At 42.8% G+C, this 19,479-nt stretch overlaps 1 protein-coding gene across 1 annotated transcript in view; it reads right to left on the reverse strand.

Annotated features, from left to right (window-relative positions):
- The window catches only part of trpm4a (transient receptor potential cation channel, subfamily M, member 4a), an 84,128-nt gene extending 66,194 nt beyond the window's left edge, over positions 1-17,934 (reverse strand). Inside the window, exons 1-3 of the mRNA XM_061846479.1 lie at positions 17,827-17,934; positions 10,188-10,249; positions 8,682-8,859 (exon numbers count right to left, since the gene is read on the reverse strand). Coding sequence (XP_061702463.1) covers positions 8,682-8,859; positions 10,188-10,249; positions 17,827-17,898 — 312 coding nt within the window. The 5' untranslated portion in view covers positions 17,899-17,934. The remainder of the gene's footprint in view (positions 1-8,681; positions 8,860-10,187; positions 10,250-17,826) is intronic.
- Between the last annotated feature and the right edge of the window lie 1,545 nt (positions 17,935-19,479).

Consider the following 19,479-nt stretch of genomic DNA (forward strand, 5'->3'; position numbering starts at 1 on the left):
TGTTGTGGCCACACGTTAACCTACGTAAAGCTCTCTGTGACCGACGGTTTATTTTCTTTTTTTAAATACGCATTGGACTCATTTGAGAACAATGCATATTAAAAAAAAAAAAAAAAAAAAAAAAACGTGTCGGGGAGAGGTTGACCAAAGTTTAACATGTAGCCGCAACACACTTCCGTGTACGTTGGAGATGACTCCTTGTCGTTTTTTTTTTTTTTTTAACACATTGTTCTCAAATGAGCATGGTGGGTCAGATCCCGGCTCCACCTGTGTGGAGTTTGCATGTTCTCCCCGTGCCTGCGTGGGTTTTCTCCAGGCACCTCCTCCCACATCCCAAAAACATCCAACATTAATTAGACACTCTAAGTTGCCCCTAGGTGTGATCATGAGTGCGGCTGTTTGTCTCTATGTGCCCTGCGATTGGCTGGTAACCAGTTCAGGGTGTACCCCGCCTCCTGCCCGTTGTCAGCTGGAATAGGCTCCAGCACTTCCCATGACCCTCGTGAGGATAAGTGGCAAAGAAAATGGATAGATGGATGGATGATGATAGTGCTTCACAGCATATTTTGGAAAAGTTAACATGTCACAGAAATCGACCAGTTTTAATTCTACATACCAAATTTTGAGAAAAGCCCCACCATAATCCAACCTGTAAACCATGTCCTCCACATGTTTCGGGAGTACTAAAATGACGACCAACTGGCTTCAACCAATCCATATTACCAGACAACCAAGAAGTATTTATCATGCCAAATAGGCTCATTTCAGAATTGAGAATTTTTTTCAATCCATGTTCACGAACCGTCAACTCGTCACTATGTGGGATTTATTCCTGAATGAGAACAGATCCAGACACTAAGTATTTGTATGTGTCCAGACTTTAATACGCTTTCAAACTTCTGCATGTAAATCTCAACGACTTACTCACCAGATACATGTGTATATCCAGTTGCCCAAGACAAGTGGAAGCAAATTAACGGTCCAATTTCTTATCAGCAAAACCATTTACTTCGGCATTAAATACGGGTCCTCTATGCCGAGTTTATTTAATTTTTCCACGTACCTTCGTTTATTTTCACCTTCTAAATGTCAAACGGTATCGGACAAGACTTTGGGCGTCGTACTATCAGATATATTTCCGTGTTGTCTCCAACCAACTTAGCATTAAACAATGCTTTGTTAAACCGGCAATATGGCAACATAAACAAAAGTCACGGGATTTTATGACGAAGGTGCACGAGCTGTATAGCGTGTGAGAGCTGTTAGCAGATGCTATTTATGTGCTGTGAGCTTTCTGTGCTCTTTAGAGGTCAGATACACAGAAGTGGGTGGGTCGTTGTTGCGTTTGAGATCCATTGTTGTTGAACCTGTATAGCATTTCATAGTTTTGACACATTAATTGATCATGGTAAAGCCTGCGCTAAAAAAAAAAGAAAAAAGCAATCAAACAGGAAAAGTGTTCAACTTCCTGTTGCTTCATAATAAGAGCAGCAGATCAGCAGGAGTGTTTGAGTAATTTTGATATTTAATCCAGCTGTATTATTTAAGATGTTTAACTTGTCATATGTGATTTCTGTTCTTCAACACCGGAATTACAATTAGAGTAGAACTCATTTATTTGAAGTATTGTTTCAAAGAGCCCTTCCTCCAGCCATCACCTTATCGTGGTCGAGAGGTTTGTGTGTCCAAATGATCCTAGGAGCTAAGTTGTCTGGGGCATTATGCCCCTAGTCGGATCACCCATGGCAAAAAGGTCCGAGGTGAGGGACCAGACAAAGTCCCACTCCAAAACCCCTATGACGAGTACAAAAATTGGATCTTGGTTTCCCTTGCTCGGACGCAGGTCACTGGAGCCCCCCCTTTGGAACCAGGCCTGGAGGTGGGGCTCGAAGGCAGCGGGTGCCTGGTGACCAGGCCTGCACCCATGGGGCTCGGCCAGGCACAGCCCGAAAGGGTAACATGTGCCCCCCTTCCCATGGGCTCACCCCCTATGAGAGGGGCCATAGGTGTCAGGTGCATTGTGAGCCGGGCGGTGGCCAAAGGCAGGGACCTTGGCAAACTGATCCTCGAGTACAGAAACTAGCTCTAGGGACATGGAATATCACCACTTTGGCAGGGAAGGAGCCCGTGTTGGTGCGAGAGGTCGAGAAGTTCTGACTAGATAGAGTTGGACTCGCCTCTACGCACTGCTTGGGCTCTGGCACCACTCCTCTTGAGAGGTGGCCGGACTCTGTTCCACTCTGGTGTTGCCCACGGGGAGAGATACTGAGCAGGTGTGGGTATACTTATTTCCCTCCGGCTCAGGGCCTGTACGTTGGGGTTTACCCTTGTGGATGAGAGGATAGCCTCCCTCCGCCTGCAGGTAGGAGGATGGCCGATCAGAACCCGTGAGGGATGCTGTCAAGCTGAAGAAGGAGTCCTATCGGGCATTTTTGGCCTGTGGGACTCCCGAGGCACCTGATATGTACCGGCTGTCCAAGCAGAATGCAGATTCAGTGGTCACTGAGGCAAAAATCCGGGCATGGGAGGAGTTCAGTGAGGCAATGGAGAAGAACTTCGGGACAGCTGCGACTAAATTCTGGTCCACCGTCAGGTGTATCAGGAGGGGGAAGCAGTGCACCATCAACACGGTGTATAGTTGGGATGGGGCGCTGCTGACCTCAACTCGGAATGTTGTGAGTCGGTGGGGTGAATACTTCGAAGACCTACTCAATTCTACCAACACACCTTCCCATGAGGAAGCTCAGTCTGGTTGCTCTGAGACGGGCTCCTCCATCTCTGGGGTTGAGGTCACTGAAGGGGTTAAAAAGTTCCTTGATGGAAGGGCGCCAGGGGTGGATGAGATTCGCCCAGAGTTCTTAAAGGCTCTGGATGTTATGGGGATGTCCTGTTTCTCATGCCTATGAAACATCGCATGGACATTGGGGACAGTGGCTCTTAATTGGGAGACTGGGGTGGTGGTCCCCCTTTTCAAGAAGGGGGACTGGAGGGTGTGTTCCAACAATAGGGGGATCACACTTTGCACTCTCCCTGGTAAGGTCTATTCAGGGGTGCTGGAGAGGAGGGTCCATCGGGAAGTCGAATCTCAGATCCAGGAGGAGCAATGTGGTTTTCGTCCTGACTGTGGAACAGTGGACCAGCTCTATACCCTCGGCAGGATCCTCGAGAGTGCATGGGAGTTCGCCCAACCAGTCTACATGTGTTTTGTGTACTTGGAGAAGGCGTTTCACCGTGTCCCTGAGAATTAGCACCTCCAAATCAGAAAAGTGTGGCATCCCCTCTCCAGGTCGGAGATGAGATCCTGGCCCAAGTGGAGAAGTTCAAGTGTCTAGGGGTCTTGTTCATGAGTGAGGGAAGAATGGAGCGGGAGATCGACAGACGGATCGGTGCAGCGACTGCAGTAATTCGGACTTTGTATCTGTCCGTTGTGGTAAAGAGGGAGCTAAGTCGAAAGGCAAAGCTCTCAATTTACCAGTCAATCTTCGTTCCTACCCTCACTTATCGGCACAAAGCCTTCCTGGTGAGGTGTTCCGGGCATGTCCCACCGGAAAGAGAACCAGGGCATGCTGGAGAGACTATGTCTCTCGGCTGGCTCGAGAACACCTCGGGATCTTTCCGTAAGAGCTGGAAGAAGCGGCTCGGGAAAGGGAAGTCTGGGTATCCCTGCAGAAGCTACTTATCCCACGACCCGACCCGGAAAAGTGGTAGAAAATGGATTGATGGATATTTCAAAGTTTTGTTCATTACATTTGTTAGCTTATATGCTGTGTGATTCAATTCGCAGAAGAAGCTGTAGTACGGAGAACGTATAGCGTGTGAGAGGTGTTAGCGGATGCTATTTATGTGTTGTGAGCTAAATGTGTATTCTATGCTGTTCAGAGAAATAAACACAACTTTAATATGCTGCACAAAGAGTTGGGCAACTCCATTCTTTAAAGTGTAACATATTTTGGCGAGCCAGCAAGGATATGGTACCGGTGGACTTCAAACCCATCGACTCCCCTTCCTCCAACCAAGAGATGAACCCTCATTAAACCTAAGAGAAATGGAGGACATTCAGCTTCTGGGAGACCAAGTGAGTGGAGCCCTTTGGCAGCTAAAGGAGAAAACTCTCCTGAATGTCTGCAGGTCCTTGAAGTGTGATGGCCTGGACAAGAGAATCCGGCAGCGTGCCACACAGGTTCCTTATAAGGAAAGCAGGAGAGGTATTGGATGGTATAGAGATAGATCGTACTGACATGGAGGTTAAAGAAGTAGTTGAATAATGTCCTGATTGAAATGGTAAAACAAGACAAAAGACATTGGAACACTCCTGAGAGAAGGCTGGAACGTGAACCTTCACCACACCACTCAACACCAGCTGTGATAGCACGTAGAGACGAGAAAGACTCATCACTGCGCCACCCTCTACCAAAGAGTCCAGAACCTTATGGTCTCATCACACATGTTACCTGAAGTTACACTGAGGAGAGAGTTTAAAACATGTGGACAAATCAGGAAAAGTGGACAGAAGGATAATTTGTCCTACCTCAGTTTAGTCAGACAGACTGAGATGGGAACATAAAAGGGGCACGCAGAGTCTGAGATAACTGAAGCTGGGATCAGGGCTGTGAGTCCAGGACTGCCATTGAGAGACATGTTGGAAATAAAGCATCGGTTGACACTCTCCTCACGATTCACCATCCTGAGGGGTCACTATAATGTTGATAGCTCCACAGACCTTTACCACCAACTTATTAACCTAGTTCAAGATCCAAGGGAGACGGCCCTGAACTTCGTGTTTCGTGCAATTGAAATAAAAGAGAAGTTGTAATGGAAAGGCTGAAAGAACTCTCTGGCATTCAAGGCTCGCACACCACGCCATATCACCCTCAGGGGAATGGGCAGGTGGAGCTATTCAGTTGGACTCTCCTCTCCATGTTGCACACCCTGGTGGAAGAGGGAAACAAGGATTGGAAGGAGTCATTGTCCAAGGTGGTCCACGCATACAACTGCACAAGAAACGAGAGTACGGGCTACACCCCTTATTACGTCATTTTTGGACGTTCACCTCGCCTGCCAATTGACCTCTTTAGCATTGAACGAGACAATGCTCATGGAAGTTACGAGGACTATGTGACTGTGGAAAGAGAAAATGCAGGAGGCCTACCAGATTGCTGCCAAAAATGCTAATAAAGGAGCAACCCGTGGAAAAGCCAACTATGTGTCCTACTATGTGTGATTGTGTCTTTCTCACCCAGAGAGGAAAGACAAGAAAGGTCCAGTCCTACTGGGAGGATCAAGTCTTCAAAGTGAAGTACAGAAAACGCAAAGACAGTCCAGTCTACCAAATCGGCACAGAAAATGGAGTTGGGAGGGAAAGGGTGGTCCACAGAAACCTACTACTGCCATGCGACCATCTGCCCCTTGAGTTGCCTCCGACACAGCCTCCACTGGAGCCGAGGAAGGTGTTGAAACCCACAGGGAAGAACAGGGCATCGGACCACAACCAGCAGCAGCAGACAGCGTCGGACAGCAGCTCAGAGGATGACAACAGGGGCGGTGTCTAGCAGTGGCATCTCCGGTCCGGTGGGAAAGAGCAAGAGAGACAAGTGCTCAATCCTGAGGCTGAACCTTTCTGACCTATGTTGGGTTTCCCATCTCCAGAAGAGGATGTGCCACTACATTGCGAAGAGGATGTGCCACGACAGAGCAAAGGGGGCGCTGATGTGTTAGCTGGCCAACATGAAACAGTCCCAGCGACATCTGTGGAACCTGAATGAAGTGAGTCAAGAGAGCAAATGCTTCAGTTGGTACAAGCACACTCGCACAGACACAGGGAGCCACATGTAGTGTTGAGCTACGAGGGCAGCCATCACTGATCTCAAGACAATGCGAAATAACAGAGACAATAAGACATTAATAACATGTACATTTATAAACATTATTGTTTATGCCCTACCCAATACACCCACCACATTTTTTAAAAATACTTTACCCGTCAAATTCAACCCTTCTGTGACTCTGGACATGTATATCATATTTGCTTCTTTTAAGTTCGTTTGTTCTTATAGTAACAGCAATTTGCCAGCGGAGCGCTGTGTTGCAGTCGTTAGCCGACGCTGCCCAACTCATTCGCAGAAGAAACTGCAGTACAGGGAAACGTATAGTATGTGAGAGCTGTTAGCGGAAGCTATTTATGTGGTGTGAGAGAAATGTGTATTCTGTCCTGTTTACAGGTCAGATACATGGGAGTGGGGGGGGGGGGGTTGTTGCGTTTGAGATGTATTGCTGTTTTGACATGTTAATTGAGTATGATAAAACCTGCACTAAAAAAAAGCTATCCAACAGGAATTGAGTGTACAACTTCTTTTTGCTTCAAAATATCAGCGAAACATCAGCAGGAGTGTTTGATTCAGTGATTTTTGTTTAATCCGGCTGTATTATTTTCGATGTTTAACTTGTCATATGTGATTTCTCTATGTTCTTGAAGACTGGAATTAGAAATAGAGTAGAACTTACTTATTTGAAGTATTGTTCCAAAGAGTTTTGTTCAGTGCATTTGTTATCTTATATGCTGTGTGGTTCAATTCGCAGAAGAAGCTGCAGAACAGAGAAACGTATACGGTGTGAGAGCTGTTAGCGGATGCTATTTATGTGCTGTGATCTAAATGTGTAGTCTGTGCCGTTTACAGAAATAAAATAAACACAAATTTAATATGCTGCACAAAGAACTAGGCGACTCCATTCTTTAAAGTGTAACGTTGAATATTAATTATTATAGTGAAGCAGCAGATATATCTACTATAGTTTCAGTAAATCTCCAGTGCAGGTGTCACGCCTGGATAAGTGAGGTGGTTACACCATGGAATGCATGAACCATGAACAACGGTTGTAAAGGTCAACAGTTTTATTTCTTGTGCTATAATCTTCAAATATTTATTGTACGCACTTCCTGTTGGGCTGAAGCCATATTTTGAAAGCATACAGAAAAGGCTAGTGACTGATTTGATAACATATTAACGGAACACATCAATACAATTTGCAATGAAAATGAAGATTCACAAACAGCAAATACAACAGCTTAAAGATAGGAGGCTCAGTTGAAAACGGCAACACTGTAAAGAATTGTGTTTATCTGTTTGTAATTTATGTACAGCTGTAGAGTGTTGGCCTCACAGTTCTAAGGACTGGGTTTAATCTGGGCCCCGCCTGTGTGGAGTTTGCACCTTCCCTCTGTGCCTGCATTTATTTTCTCTGGGCACTCCGGTTTCCTCCCACAACCCCATTATTTATATTTTATTCATTTCTTTTTGTCTCTTTATTCCATTATAGCACCGCAGGTCTGAGAGAAATACTATTTCACGTATGTTGTATGTCATGTATATGTAACACATCTGGCAGTAAAGTTACTTCATCTTGAACTTAATTAAGGAATGTTTAGCTTCTTAATAAACATTTCAATTATTCGGTGAGTGTTTTGTCTTGGATTCACTGCACAGTTCATAGTGTGAGTCACACCACAGAACAAAAGACTCAACATGAATAATGACAGCAGTGGTGACTGACTACTTCTGTGGCATACACCAAGGGTACGCAATCCATGGATCAACTTTCAGTCGAACGCGACAGAGTGCCAAATAAAAGAAAAGACGTCGGACGTAATTCTTTTTTTTAACTTTAGCTCACCGCGCATGTGCAAACAACGACAGTACAGAAAAACACGCTGTTAGTGAGTTCCCCCCTATTTTAAGCTCTCACTTAAGAAATCTTAACAAACATGAGAATGGATGCTGCAATAAAGAAGATAAAATGTATCACATTCATATGGAATGGGAGGCGGACAACTTTTTCACAATGCCATTATGGAAGTGTGTTTGCCTCATCTGCCAGTGTAGTGAAATGTGGAGCAGCATTTTAGAACTGTTTATGGAAAATACGACACCGACATTCCGTCGATAAGCAAGCTGAGAATGAGAATTGAGAATTGGCCGCACAGCAGTCACTCTCCACACAATATAGTTCAACAGCGAAAGCCACCACTAAGCATCGTTTCTGGGTTCGTCACATCATCGTTAATAACAAGAAGTCCATCCAAGACCGATCATTTAAAAATAAGGCGGAAATATAATCTTCAATAAAATCTTTGTAGTTATAAAGGCGCTGTGAAACCATGGCTGATGCGTGGAAGGACATCGGAGATCGTGAGTGTTTCTCACTGCAGTTGGACGAATCCACTGACGTGAGTGACACAGCCCAGGTGTGCATTTTCATTTGTATGGCGTTTAGTGATCATCGTGAACTCAGGTAGTTACAAAAAATGTTTAACATTAATTATGTTGTGTAATGTTGCCTCATGCGGCTATGCAAGGCACCTAAACATAGATTTACACATAAAGAATACTCAATATACTTTAAAATAAATATAAATAAAACGCCCTCCCCCTGTCAACAACGAGAGGGTGGATGCTTGAGAAAGTAGAATTTGGGGTAAAAAAAAAAAAAAAGTCTGGGCCCCCCTGGCATACACTATAGAACATAACTGTATGGATGGATTTTCCTGTTTAAGGGTTGGGCTCAGCGTGTGAGTTTCAGTTCCTAAACTGTCAGTATGTGAAAACTGAGTATTCTGCCAAACAGCGTGCTGCTCCATCATCAATGACAAGCTTGTAATTGTAGTTACTGTGTCCAATGCCACTCACATAACTGTGTCTGCGACCAGCGCCAGCAAACTCAAGCTCTCCGAAGGCATCGGTGGTAGACTCAGTGGTATTCTTCTGATAATCCCAACGGGTGACAGTCACACCTCCACTGGAGTCCATCGTGTCCAAGATATTATGCACGTTCCGCACATGACCACACTGACAGAGAACTCCATTACTGACACACACACAAACAAGGATAAACATTTTGTTATTTGTTAGTTTGTTAGTGTCATAAATGTTCCAAATACTTTAGTTGACCTCAATGGCCGATTGACAAACTTATCAATGGCTTTCATGTCTGAACTCCTTTAAAAAAAAAAAAAAAAAAAACAGGCTGTAAAGATTAAGATATGAAACGACGTTGATTGCAAATTCAAAAGGTAAAGTAAATATGATGTATACGTTAGGGTCTAGAGCCTATTCCATCTGATTTTGGGTGGGAGGCAGGGATCATCCTGACTGGTTGCCAGGCAATTGCAGGGCACAATAGACCAACAACAATTCACACTGACACTTAAGACAAATTGCAGTCTTCATTGAATCTGTAAAGACACCCCTCCCTATGTGGCTAAATATATTGTAAAATGATACATTCGAACATTAGATACAGGTACAGGAACACAACATGATGTGGATTTCTAGTTTCATCAGCTTCAAAGTCTGAGGTCACAGGTTCCAATCATGGCTTCCTTTGAAGTTTGTGTGTCCTCCCCCTGCCTGTGTGGGATTTCTCCAGGTACGAGGCCAGAATTGAACCCGGGTAATCAGAACTCTGACAACAAATAATTCGGCACAGTGGAGCAAAAAGCTAGAGCGTTAGCCTCACAGTTCTGAGGACGGAGGTTCAAATACTGGCCCACCTTTGTGAAGTTTGTATGTTCTCCCTGTGCTTGTGTGGGTTTTCTCCGGGCACTCTGGTTTCCTCACGCATGCCAAAAATATGCATTAGTTGGAGACTCTAAATTGCCCCTCGGTGTGATTGTTAGTGTAAATGGTTGTTTGTTTCTAAATTCCCTGTGATTGGTTGGCAACCAATTGAAGGTATACCCTGCCTCCTGTCCGAAGATAGTTGGGATAGGCTCCAGCACTCCCGCAACAGCTTGTGAGGATAAGCAGCTCAGAAAATGGATGGATAGATAAAATAACTAATTCAATGAATTTGACTATTACAGTTGCTCATTGAGAATCAAGTGTTATGATAGTACCAAACAAAACAAGTTCAGAAAAAAACCACCAATGAAACCTCAATACTTTGTTAATCGTAAATTTCCATGAGGTTTTATAGTATTGGTCTGTTTCAGGCACCATTGTTCAAGACCTTTGAAACTGAGCTGAAACAACCAGCAGGTTATGCAAACTCTTACCACTGTAAACAAAATATTAAATGACATGAAACACAAGTGTTGGTTATTAACAATCAAGATTCAAAACGTTTTGTAAAACAAAAAACCAGTGACTCACGCATCACTCCTCCTGACCCCCACTTATATCAAGGGATTGTACCTGAAAGAGTCTTCAACAAATGTGGTGCACACTCTCTTCTTGATGAGTTTGGGGATCCAAGTCTGAGTAGAAGAACGGTCTTGATCAGTTGGAGCAAGTCCAAAAAAAATTTGCTTTGAAATATATTTAAAAATCATGTCTCACACACATTTGTTTGTGTAACCACTGTACAAATTCAAACTTATGAACACTGACACTTTTGAATGTGCACCAGTGGAATGCTCTAAATAAAAATTGGGTAACAATAATGTATACAATTGCAATTTTTATAAACCTCATCCGGAAACTATTTCTGTGCAGTAGCCATAATAAAGAAATGAAATGTATTACCATCTTCATCTTGTCTTGGTAGGTCAATTTTCAGATATATGTTGGTTTAACGTTATCTTTGTAGGTTGTAGAGACAAAACAAGTATGTATAGTAAAATGCAATGCATTTATCTGCCAAGGTCATGATTTTTTATTCATATTACATTATTAACAAAGGGTATCTACCTATGTTTCTAAGAAAAGGATTCTTAAACTAATAATCAAACACAGAAACATCAAATATCCTACAGCATGTTAAACAGCAGGGTTGTAACCGCGCCTATTTTTAGCAAAACATAGCAGATATATTTATACAGCGCATTTCATACACAAGGTCACTCAATGTGCTCTAAAACAAAGAAATAATACATTTGAAACAGAATACAAATGAAAAGTCTCATTAAAACAGCATACAATGCAAGAAATCATTTAAAACGGAAATACACTAAACAGCATGAGGAAAAAGAAGAATTTTTTTAACCTGGATTTAAAAACACACACTTGGGACACTTCTGGTGGAAACCTATTCCATTTGTGTGGAGCATAATAAATAAATGCTGCTTCACCATGGTTGCCTGGACTCTCCACTCCACTGTTAGACCTGAGTCAGTCGATCTTAGAGATTTACTGGGTTTGTATTCAGGACCTAAACCATTTTGTGATTTATAGACTAGTAGGAGTCTATCTAAATCTATTCCAAAGCTAAGTGGAAGCCAGTGCAAGGACTTTAGAATTGGAGTTATATGCTGTCCTATCGGCCGGGAACTAAGAATGGGAAACCTGATGTACAAGTACATGATAGAGTGAAAAATGAATCTGACCCTGCGCTTAACCTCCCCAAAACATGTTTCGTCTTGCTTTTCACCTGGGAAATAGAAACATTAGTTAAAGACGCACTAAAGGACTCTCACAGACTTGAAGGGTGTCCCAATGACAGGATGTAAGTCATTCCCCCATTGAGGATTAGAGTATTTGACTGGGCCCACACTAACCCCACTGTTTGCCACCTGGGCATGGCCAAAACACAATCGCTTTTGGTGGCCAAATTTAATAACAGACGTCAGGGAGTACGTCAACGCGTGTGAAGCTTGTGCAGTGAACAGACCCTCCCAGCAATGCCCCGCAGGGCAATTATGCCCTGTGTCCGTGCCACATCGGCCGTGGTCACATATCTCTCTCAACCTCCTAACCGGGTTACTAGCATCGCAGGGTTACACCCCTGTTCTCACGGTGGTAGAACATTTTTCCAAAATGGTTCACTTCATTGCCCTGCCTAAACTCTGCTCTGCAAAACAGATGGCCGAGCTAATGATGGAAAATTTATTCAAGTTGCATGGTCTTCCCATCGACGTTGTTTCCGACAGGGACCCCAATTCATATCTCGGTTCTGTAAGGAGTTTTGTTCCCTAATAGGGGGCTACCGTGACCCTTTCCTTGGGCTATCACACAGAAACCAATGGCCAGACAGAGAGCATTGATCAGGACCTGGAGGGAGGGCTTTGGTGTCTCGCTTCTCGCGACCCGTGCTCATAGAGTCAACAGCTGATCTGGGTGGAATACTCCCACAACTCACTTCCCTCGGCGCCCACTGGGTCTCCTTTTCAGGTTTTACACGGTTATCCACCCTGTCTTGTTCCATCCATAGACTCAAACTCATCCGTGCCGTCTGCATTGGCCATTGTAAGGTTCTGCAAGAGAACCTGGGAGCGAGCCCAACAGATGAGACTACGCAACGGGCACTCCTATAAGGCTGCAGGGAACCATGGGAGGGTGCCAGCATCAGTTTACAGGGTGGGTCAGCGCATTTGGCTGTCAGCGAAAGGTCTTCCACTCCGAGTGGAGTCGCAGAAATTCGCACGCAGGTTCGTTGGTCCGTTCCCGATTAGAAAAATTATCAATCCAGACACCATGCGATTGAGGCTTCCGAAATCGATGCGGGTCTACCCAGCCTATCATATCAGCCTGCTCAAGCCTGCTCAGGTGTCTCCGTTGGTCCCGCCTGCCAGGCCCCATCCTCCCCCCCGTGTCGTGGTTGGGGGTCTGGTCTGTGCTGTGGTTAGGGTTAGTGCTGTGTCGCCGCAATGTAGTATGGGCACCCCTGCTTCTTGTCTTGCTAATTACGGCACTGATATATTTCCACGCGTCCGAGCTGGTCCTTGCCAGATTGCTATACTCTCATGTCACGTTCCCGCTTCTCCATGTCCTTGTCCTTGATGCTCTGTGTACCAAACCCTGACTCGTTAATGACCCTGCCTCTCCGCCTAGTGATTCTGACACTGTTGTTTGTTTGGACTGTGTGCCTGTGTACCGACCTTGGACTGAATAAAAATGCTACCCGAACTATACCTGGTCTCGTAAGTCATGCATTTTCGAGTCCAGACTCGTGTTCTGGTCATAATATTCTTTGTAGACCATTGCACGATTTGACACTTTAAACTGCTCCCTTTGCACACTTGTCATTGCACTGGTCTACAACGCAAACCACAAATGGGTAAACACATTCTGTACGAGCTGAACACAAAGTGTGTCGTTGACACACTCTTATCTCCTACCTGTTCTAAATGAAGAAGACTTTACATTTTGCACATCTGTACCTCTTATAAGAAATACTTCCTATAAACGAAATGTCTTTTTATTCTTTGCTCTTGTAACTTGTCGTTCTTTGTTCTGAATGTCGTCCCAGGGCAGTACCGAGTGCCTGAGAAAAATTCCTTGTGTGTTTTTGCACACTTGGCCAATAAATCTAGTTGTGATTCGATCTGCTCACGCCACCACACACCACAAATTCCCTGTCTCGACAACCCGCCAGTATACCTCAAGGATCTATTTCCATTTTCTATTCACTGAACCTTTCACCGCAAACCTCACAGCCTCCGCTTGCTTCTGGGTCTAGTTAAAATCATACCATGACACAAGCCTTCAAAGTAGAATCAAACACATTTTTTCCAAGGAGAACGCATTGCTGTTTTCACGTCAGCCTGCTTAAACCTGCCAGGTGTCCCTCTTGGTCTCGGCTTCCAGGCCCCCTTGTCCCCCCAAGTTCACGGACAGGGTTTGCGTTTTTTTGGTGCAGCGGTTGTGGTCCTCGCGCCATAGGGGGTTGGAGTGCAGTATTTGGTGTATTGGGGTGGCTATGGTCCCGAGGAGAGGTCTTGGATCCCTTCTAGATTTATTGCCAATCCCATGCTCATTCGCGATTTCCATGCTGTGCATTCTGACGCTCCAGTACCCTCTGGTGCTGGCCATTGGAGGAAGGGGCTGTCATTGTTGTGGTCGTTCCCTCTGCCTCGCATGCATCTTCTCCTGGAAGCAGCCTTCCCACATGTTCCTCATTTGTGTTAATTGTGCCTTGCATATAAGCCTCGTGTGTCATAGTCTTATTTGCTAGTTTGCTGTACCTCGATGTCGTGTTACCGCATTCCTCGTTCCACGTTTATGACTCACAGTAATCTGACCTTGCCTTATGTTTTTGACCTTGACTTCTGCCTCACATTTTGGATACTGTTTGGCTTTTGGAGTGACTGGCTGCATACAACCCTTTTGCCTGCTATTTAAACCCTCTACACATACTACAGCTTGTCATGAATCATGCATTTGGGTTCTCTCCTGTGTTCTGCCCTTGAGAAACATGCCGATGCATTTCAAATCCACCAACACTCAAACATAATATCTGGTTTATCCCAAGGACAAAATCATGAGAACAAACTCAGCTGTTGTTTATGCAGTGCAGTGTAGGAACAACCGCTTACATCTCTATGTTGGGACCAACCTACAGATTCCCCTGGCTTGTGCCCTCATCAGGCTACATTATTTTTCATCCCTGTAATTAAGTGTTAAAAAAAAAAGCTTGTGGTTCCAACACTAACACTAAAAATTCCTGGAGACCCTAACCTTTTTACACCATGTAATAAAGGGGTGGGGTTATCCATGGCCACATGCGTAGCACAGAGTTAAATTGGGTGTTTGGCAGCAGCCGCAACATGCAGGGGGATGGCCGTGCCACTTCCTTGTGTGCGCTGCTGCTGCTTGGCAGAATTATATATTTGAGGCTTGTTTTTGATGCAACTTGTTAACAGATCATTGTGCAATAATGCATGTGTGTTCACGAGGTAGCGTAACTGTCTTGACCCATGTCATAGTGTTACAGAGCCATATCAAGTCAAGTTATGTTTTCATGTTTTACCATGTCCAATTTTTGACATTGTTTCATGTTTTTTTAGACCAAGCCTTTTGCCTTGTGATTTTTGTACCATCTCCCTGTTGGACTCCTTTCCCGTGTATGACCTCTGCCTGGCAATAAACCTTCCTCAAATCCTTATGTCTTGGCTTCTTGCATCCGGGTCCAACCCTCCAACTTGTCCGTGACAAAATCAAGTTTATTTATCATCTCTTCTAATATTCGTAGATGCCATCAGGAATTTTGGTCTCGTTATGCACGAGAGAGCGTGAACTGATAAGAAAATGGCAGCACCATGTGTTATGGACAAAGCCAGTTTTCAGTGCCCAGTGGCAAGCATTATTGCTATAAACATGGTTAAATGTCATCACCAGCCAGAAAAGCGGATCATAACATCTGTGCCACATAACGTTTTCTTCACAGAGCTTTTTACGCAGTATCACGGTTCATCGTCACCCTCAGAGAATGGTGTATTATCTGTGAAGTGACATGTTTGTACACAGACAGTCTACTACAAACATCAAGCTTTAAATGTTGATGCCCCAGGGGTCATACTGTATCAGTTCTCATCAACACGTTTGGTAGAGTTGTGTAGTCTAAATTTAAGATGCCTCAATGTCAAACTGTCTCTTTGGCAGTGAGTTAGATTTTTCCTGTGGGATCTCGACTTGTTTCACCAAGTAGGAGCCCACATCAGAAGGTTGATGTACGCTCAGGATTGTCTTGTGGATCCCCAGTTGAACTGCAGTATAATTCAGCAGATTTAGGCAGAAAGGATCTCTGCTGTTATTGCACAAATACAAATTCTGAGTGGACAGAAATCTAAAGAAACAGTTCAAAACAGTGTTACCGATATGTGACACTTGTGGAAATGGAAGATTACCCATAACACAAGACCATATGGGGGAAAGAAAACTTTATCTTCAAAGGACCGATGATCAGTGTAACTAAAATTCACAACATTGGTTTGAACTCTGACATTGTCATGGTCCTACCGGTCCAGCTGCGCTGATTAGGAGGCGCACACCTGCGCCTCATCAGCAGTGATTAACCCCTGTATATATAGAACCCAGTGGACCGTCTGACTTTGCCAGATCGTCGCCACCCATGCCCCGTTCCTGCACTCCCGTATTCTTGATCGTGAACCCTGGTGTACCGACCCCCGAGCGACCTCGTAAGCTTAACGTCTTTGATACTCCTGCTATCTCTGATCGATCTCCCGTTTACTGACCCCTGGTTGCCCGCGGACCTGCTCCCTACGCCTGACGTCTTAGTTACCGCTGCTCTACTTGACTGTCTGCCTGATCCCTGACCTTGGAAGGGGATGAACACGTTTCCCAAACTGCCTCTGTGTCTCAGGAGTTCTGCATTTGGGTCCTCCTCCGTACCAATGGGTCGTGACAGACATTGTATCAAGTTAACTTAGTTACTTTTCAAGTCTTTCAGGATTTTGGGGGGGCTTACCAGGGACAGAATGTTTGTCAAAGAGGTCTGGTATTTAAAACAAAAAGTTGAACTTCAAACTTAGTGAGGATAAGATGTGAATCTATCAAACCATTGTCTCCAGTTATCTCTGCGAGACTCACTCTTTTTAATGTCAGGTCACTTGGTAATAAATCAATGTTGACTAATGACATCATTACAACTTATGATCTGGACTTTTTCTGTGTAACTGAAACATGTTTAAAAGAAAGTAGCCGTAGTGGTAGTATTTTAAATGTAATAACACCAGAAATTTATTTTTTTTGGAACAACTGTCAAATGTTATTTTTAACTCATTATTTTAGAGTGAAGAAATTATCCTGGGTGATTTTAGCTCCTTTGACTGTCTGTACTTTTTTAGTTAAAGAAGACCCAAAGATTATTATTGTTATCATTTATAGACCTCCAAGATATAAAAGAAAATTTATCGAAGATTTTTCTTCCTATTTTGTCAAAACAGCAGACTAACATTCATGTTGACAAGACCATGGAAATTAAATCCAAAGAACTCTTTGCTACTGAAGTTAAGGAAGGACAAAGGAATGGTGAGTGGAGGACAAGCAGGAAGAAAACCCAAGGCCATTCAAGTTGAGACGTGAGTGCAAGGCCTCCGGCAATAGTGCATCTGAGTGTGTTTAATAAAGAACTTGTGAAATCATCAGGACTCTCAATGAATGAGGACTGGTTCGACCTGTTTGCCCACCCACTTTACTGTGCTCCATTTGCTTTTCAAAACAGTTTTTAACTCATTTATATGAGGCTGGCCTTCCACATCACATTTCGTTATCCTATGTTGTAATCCAAAATAAACTAAACATGGATAATAAAGGGAGTCCTACTTATTACAACTGATTGATGAAATCCAATGGCGTAGAAGCAAAAAAAAAATACTGTATATACAAAAACATTTCTTTTTTTCATTCAAGGGTAATTTATTTAGTGCGACAAAGAAATGTGATTGTTTTAAAAAAAATAATCATAATAACCCTACCTAACCTTTCTCATGTGTGCTGTCATTCATTTTTTTTATTTTTGAAAAAATTTTAAGTTTTATATAAGATGTTCAAATATAGACAATTAAGAAAAGAAGACAAACTTAAATGAACACTTTAAATATTTAGATATCATTTGTCAATCAAGATAATAAAAGCTGAGGATACTAAAACAAAACATAGCAGACATTCACAATGCTCAATGCCAAGAAGTTGTGGTTCACTACACAAAAAAATGTGTATTTTTATTTGTAGCATTGCATCTTGGTTTGGTTTTCTTTCTCTTGAATAGTCACCTTATCCAATTTTTAATGTAATAAAATATATGGTTTCACATCTTCTTTGCATAATAGTGATGTGATGAAATGTGAAATTTTGTAAGTGTATCTCTGCTGTGTTTACTACTTGAATAAGATTTCACAAATGTTTTACTTCAACAGCTATAATTGCAAAATATCTATGTTGTTTGACCTTGTGTGTATTTGTGTGCAATGTACAAAAATTGCTGAAAATTCCATCATTGATGAACAAAGATCTAAAAACTTAACTGAACCGTGTCATCAAAACACTGGTTATGTCTTTCTAACTTTACATTCTAAATCTGGAGGTGAACATTTGAAATAAACAGGCAACGTTGAAAAATGTAAATGTCATCGTTTGTTTTGATCAGGTCACATACCTGAAGTTTCTCTTTCTTAATTCCTGACTTTTTCCCACTGCTGGCTTTATCCACCTTGTCATCTTTCTTCATCTTGCCTTGTGGACTCTGCGTGTCTCTGTCTCTGTCTGCGACACCTTGACAGGTAATTTTGAAGCCTCGCCCCTCCTGTGACATCATTATAATTGGATCTCTCGGCGCTGTTACAGTGAAGAAAATAACTATTTGAACACCCTGCTATATTGCAAGTTACCATGGAGGGGTCTGAAATTTTCATCGTAGATGCATGTAAACTGTGAGAGAGATAATATAAAAATAAAAATTCAGAAATCACAATGTGAGATTTTTTAACTATTTATTTGTGTGATACAGCTATCAGAAACACTGAGCAGTGCAACGGCCACAGACCTTAGCTGTATGCAAATGTGCTGTACATGCACACACACACACACACACACACACACACAAAAGAGACTTAGTCTCAAGAGGAAATGATTTTGCGGATAGAACAGCAAAGGAAGAAATCTTCAAAACCCTTTCTAAGACTAAAAGAGACAATGTCAAAACAACATTTAGATAACCAAACACCTATTAATATGCAACAAGAATGCCCAATGCTAGAACAGGAAAATTGGCACAAACGAGGAGAAATAAATAAATAAATAAATAAAGATGGAGTTTATGTTAGCACAGAACAAAAACCCATTTTACAAAAAACATGATATAAATCGGGGGCCATTTTGAGATGTTTTCTACATGCCTCAACAGGAGGGAAATGAAGAATAGTTACATTATACAATTTATGGGGGAAAAAAAAATTGTAAAGCATGTTTGATCTGTGGTAAACATAACCCACAAGGCTCAGACTAAATAGGGGGAAGTTTCCGGCACCTACTTATCACTTTCAAAGAATACAGTATATATGAAGAGTTTGTTTTCAAAACGAGACATGGGCATTTTTTTCAGATTTACGAAACTCGCGCCAAAATTATCCATTCGGAGCTGGATAATTTTGGCGTAAGTTTCGTAAATCTGAAAAAAAATGCCTATGTCTCGTTTTGAAAACAAACTCTTCATATAGATAAATAAATAAATTGGAGTGAAAGAAAGAAATACTGTTTGACCACTAGAGAAGCATTCTCTAAATGGATACAGTTTTTTCCAACAAAACACTTTGATGTTCTAACAGTAGCAAATGTATAATAAGGACATAATACCATGCTTCCAAAAGCAAATTAACAGTGACAATGGAACGCGTTTTGTAAATCAAAGAAAAAAAATATGGACGAAATAAGGAAAAATGTATCATATTGATTTAAAACATCTTTGCACTTATATGCAAACAGATAAAAAATGAATTGGCTGATAAATTGGTTGCAGGATATGAGTCCTCAGGTTGTTGATGTACAACCATCAAAAATGTAGACAGAATCACCTGCATTCTTTACAACGTACAAAAAAATAAATAAATTCGGCAGTTGGACCCAAAGAGGGTTTGAAGCTATGCATGAGCAGTTATCGCTACTTTATTTATGGCATTCCAAGGCAGAGTCGCTGTTGACATGTTGGCTGAGAGAGGGTTAGGGTTAGGGTTAGGTTAAGTCTGTGCGATGTTCGGAGAACAATGTCGCACACTTCTCGCCAAACATTACAGCTGTGGAGAAATTACACACC

Source organism: Syngnathoides biaculeatus, chromosome 16 (assembly GCF_019802595.1).
Source record: "Syngnathoides biaculeatus isolate LvHL_M chromosome 16, ASM1980259v1, whole genome shotgun sequence".
Taxonomy (NCBI): Eukaryota; Metazoa; Chordata; class Actinopteri; order Syngnathiformes; family Syngnathidae; genus Syngnathoides; species Syngnathoides biaculeatus.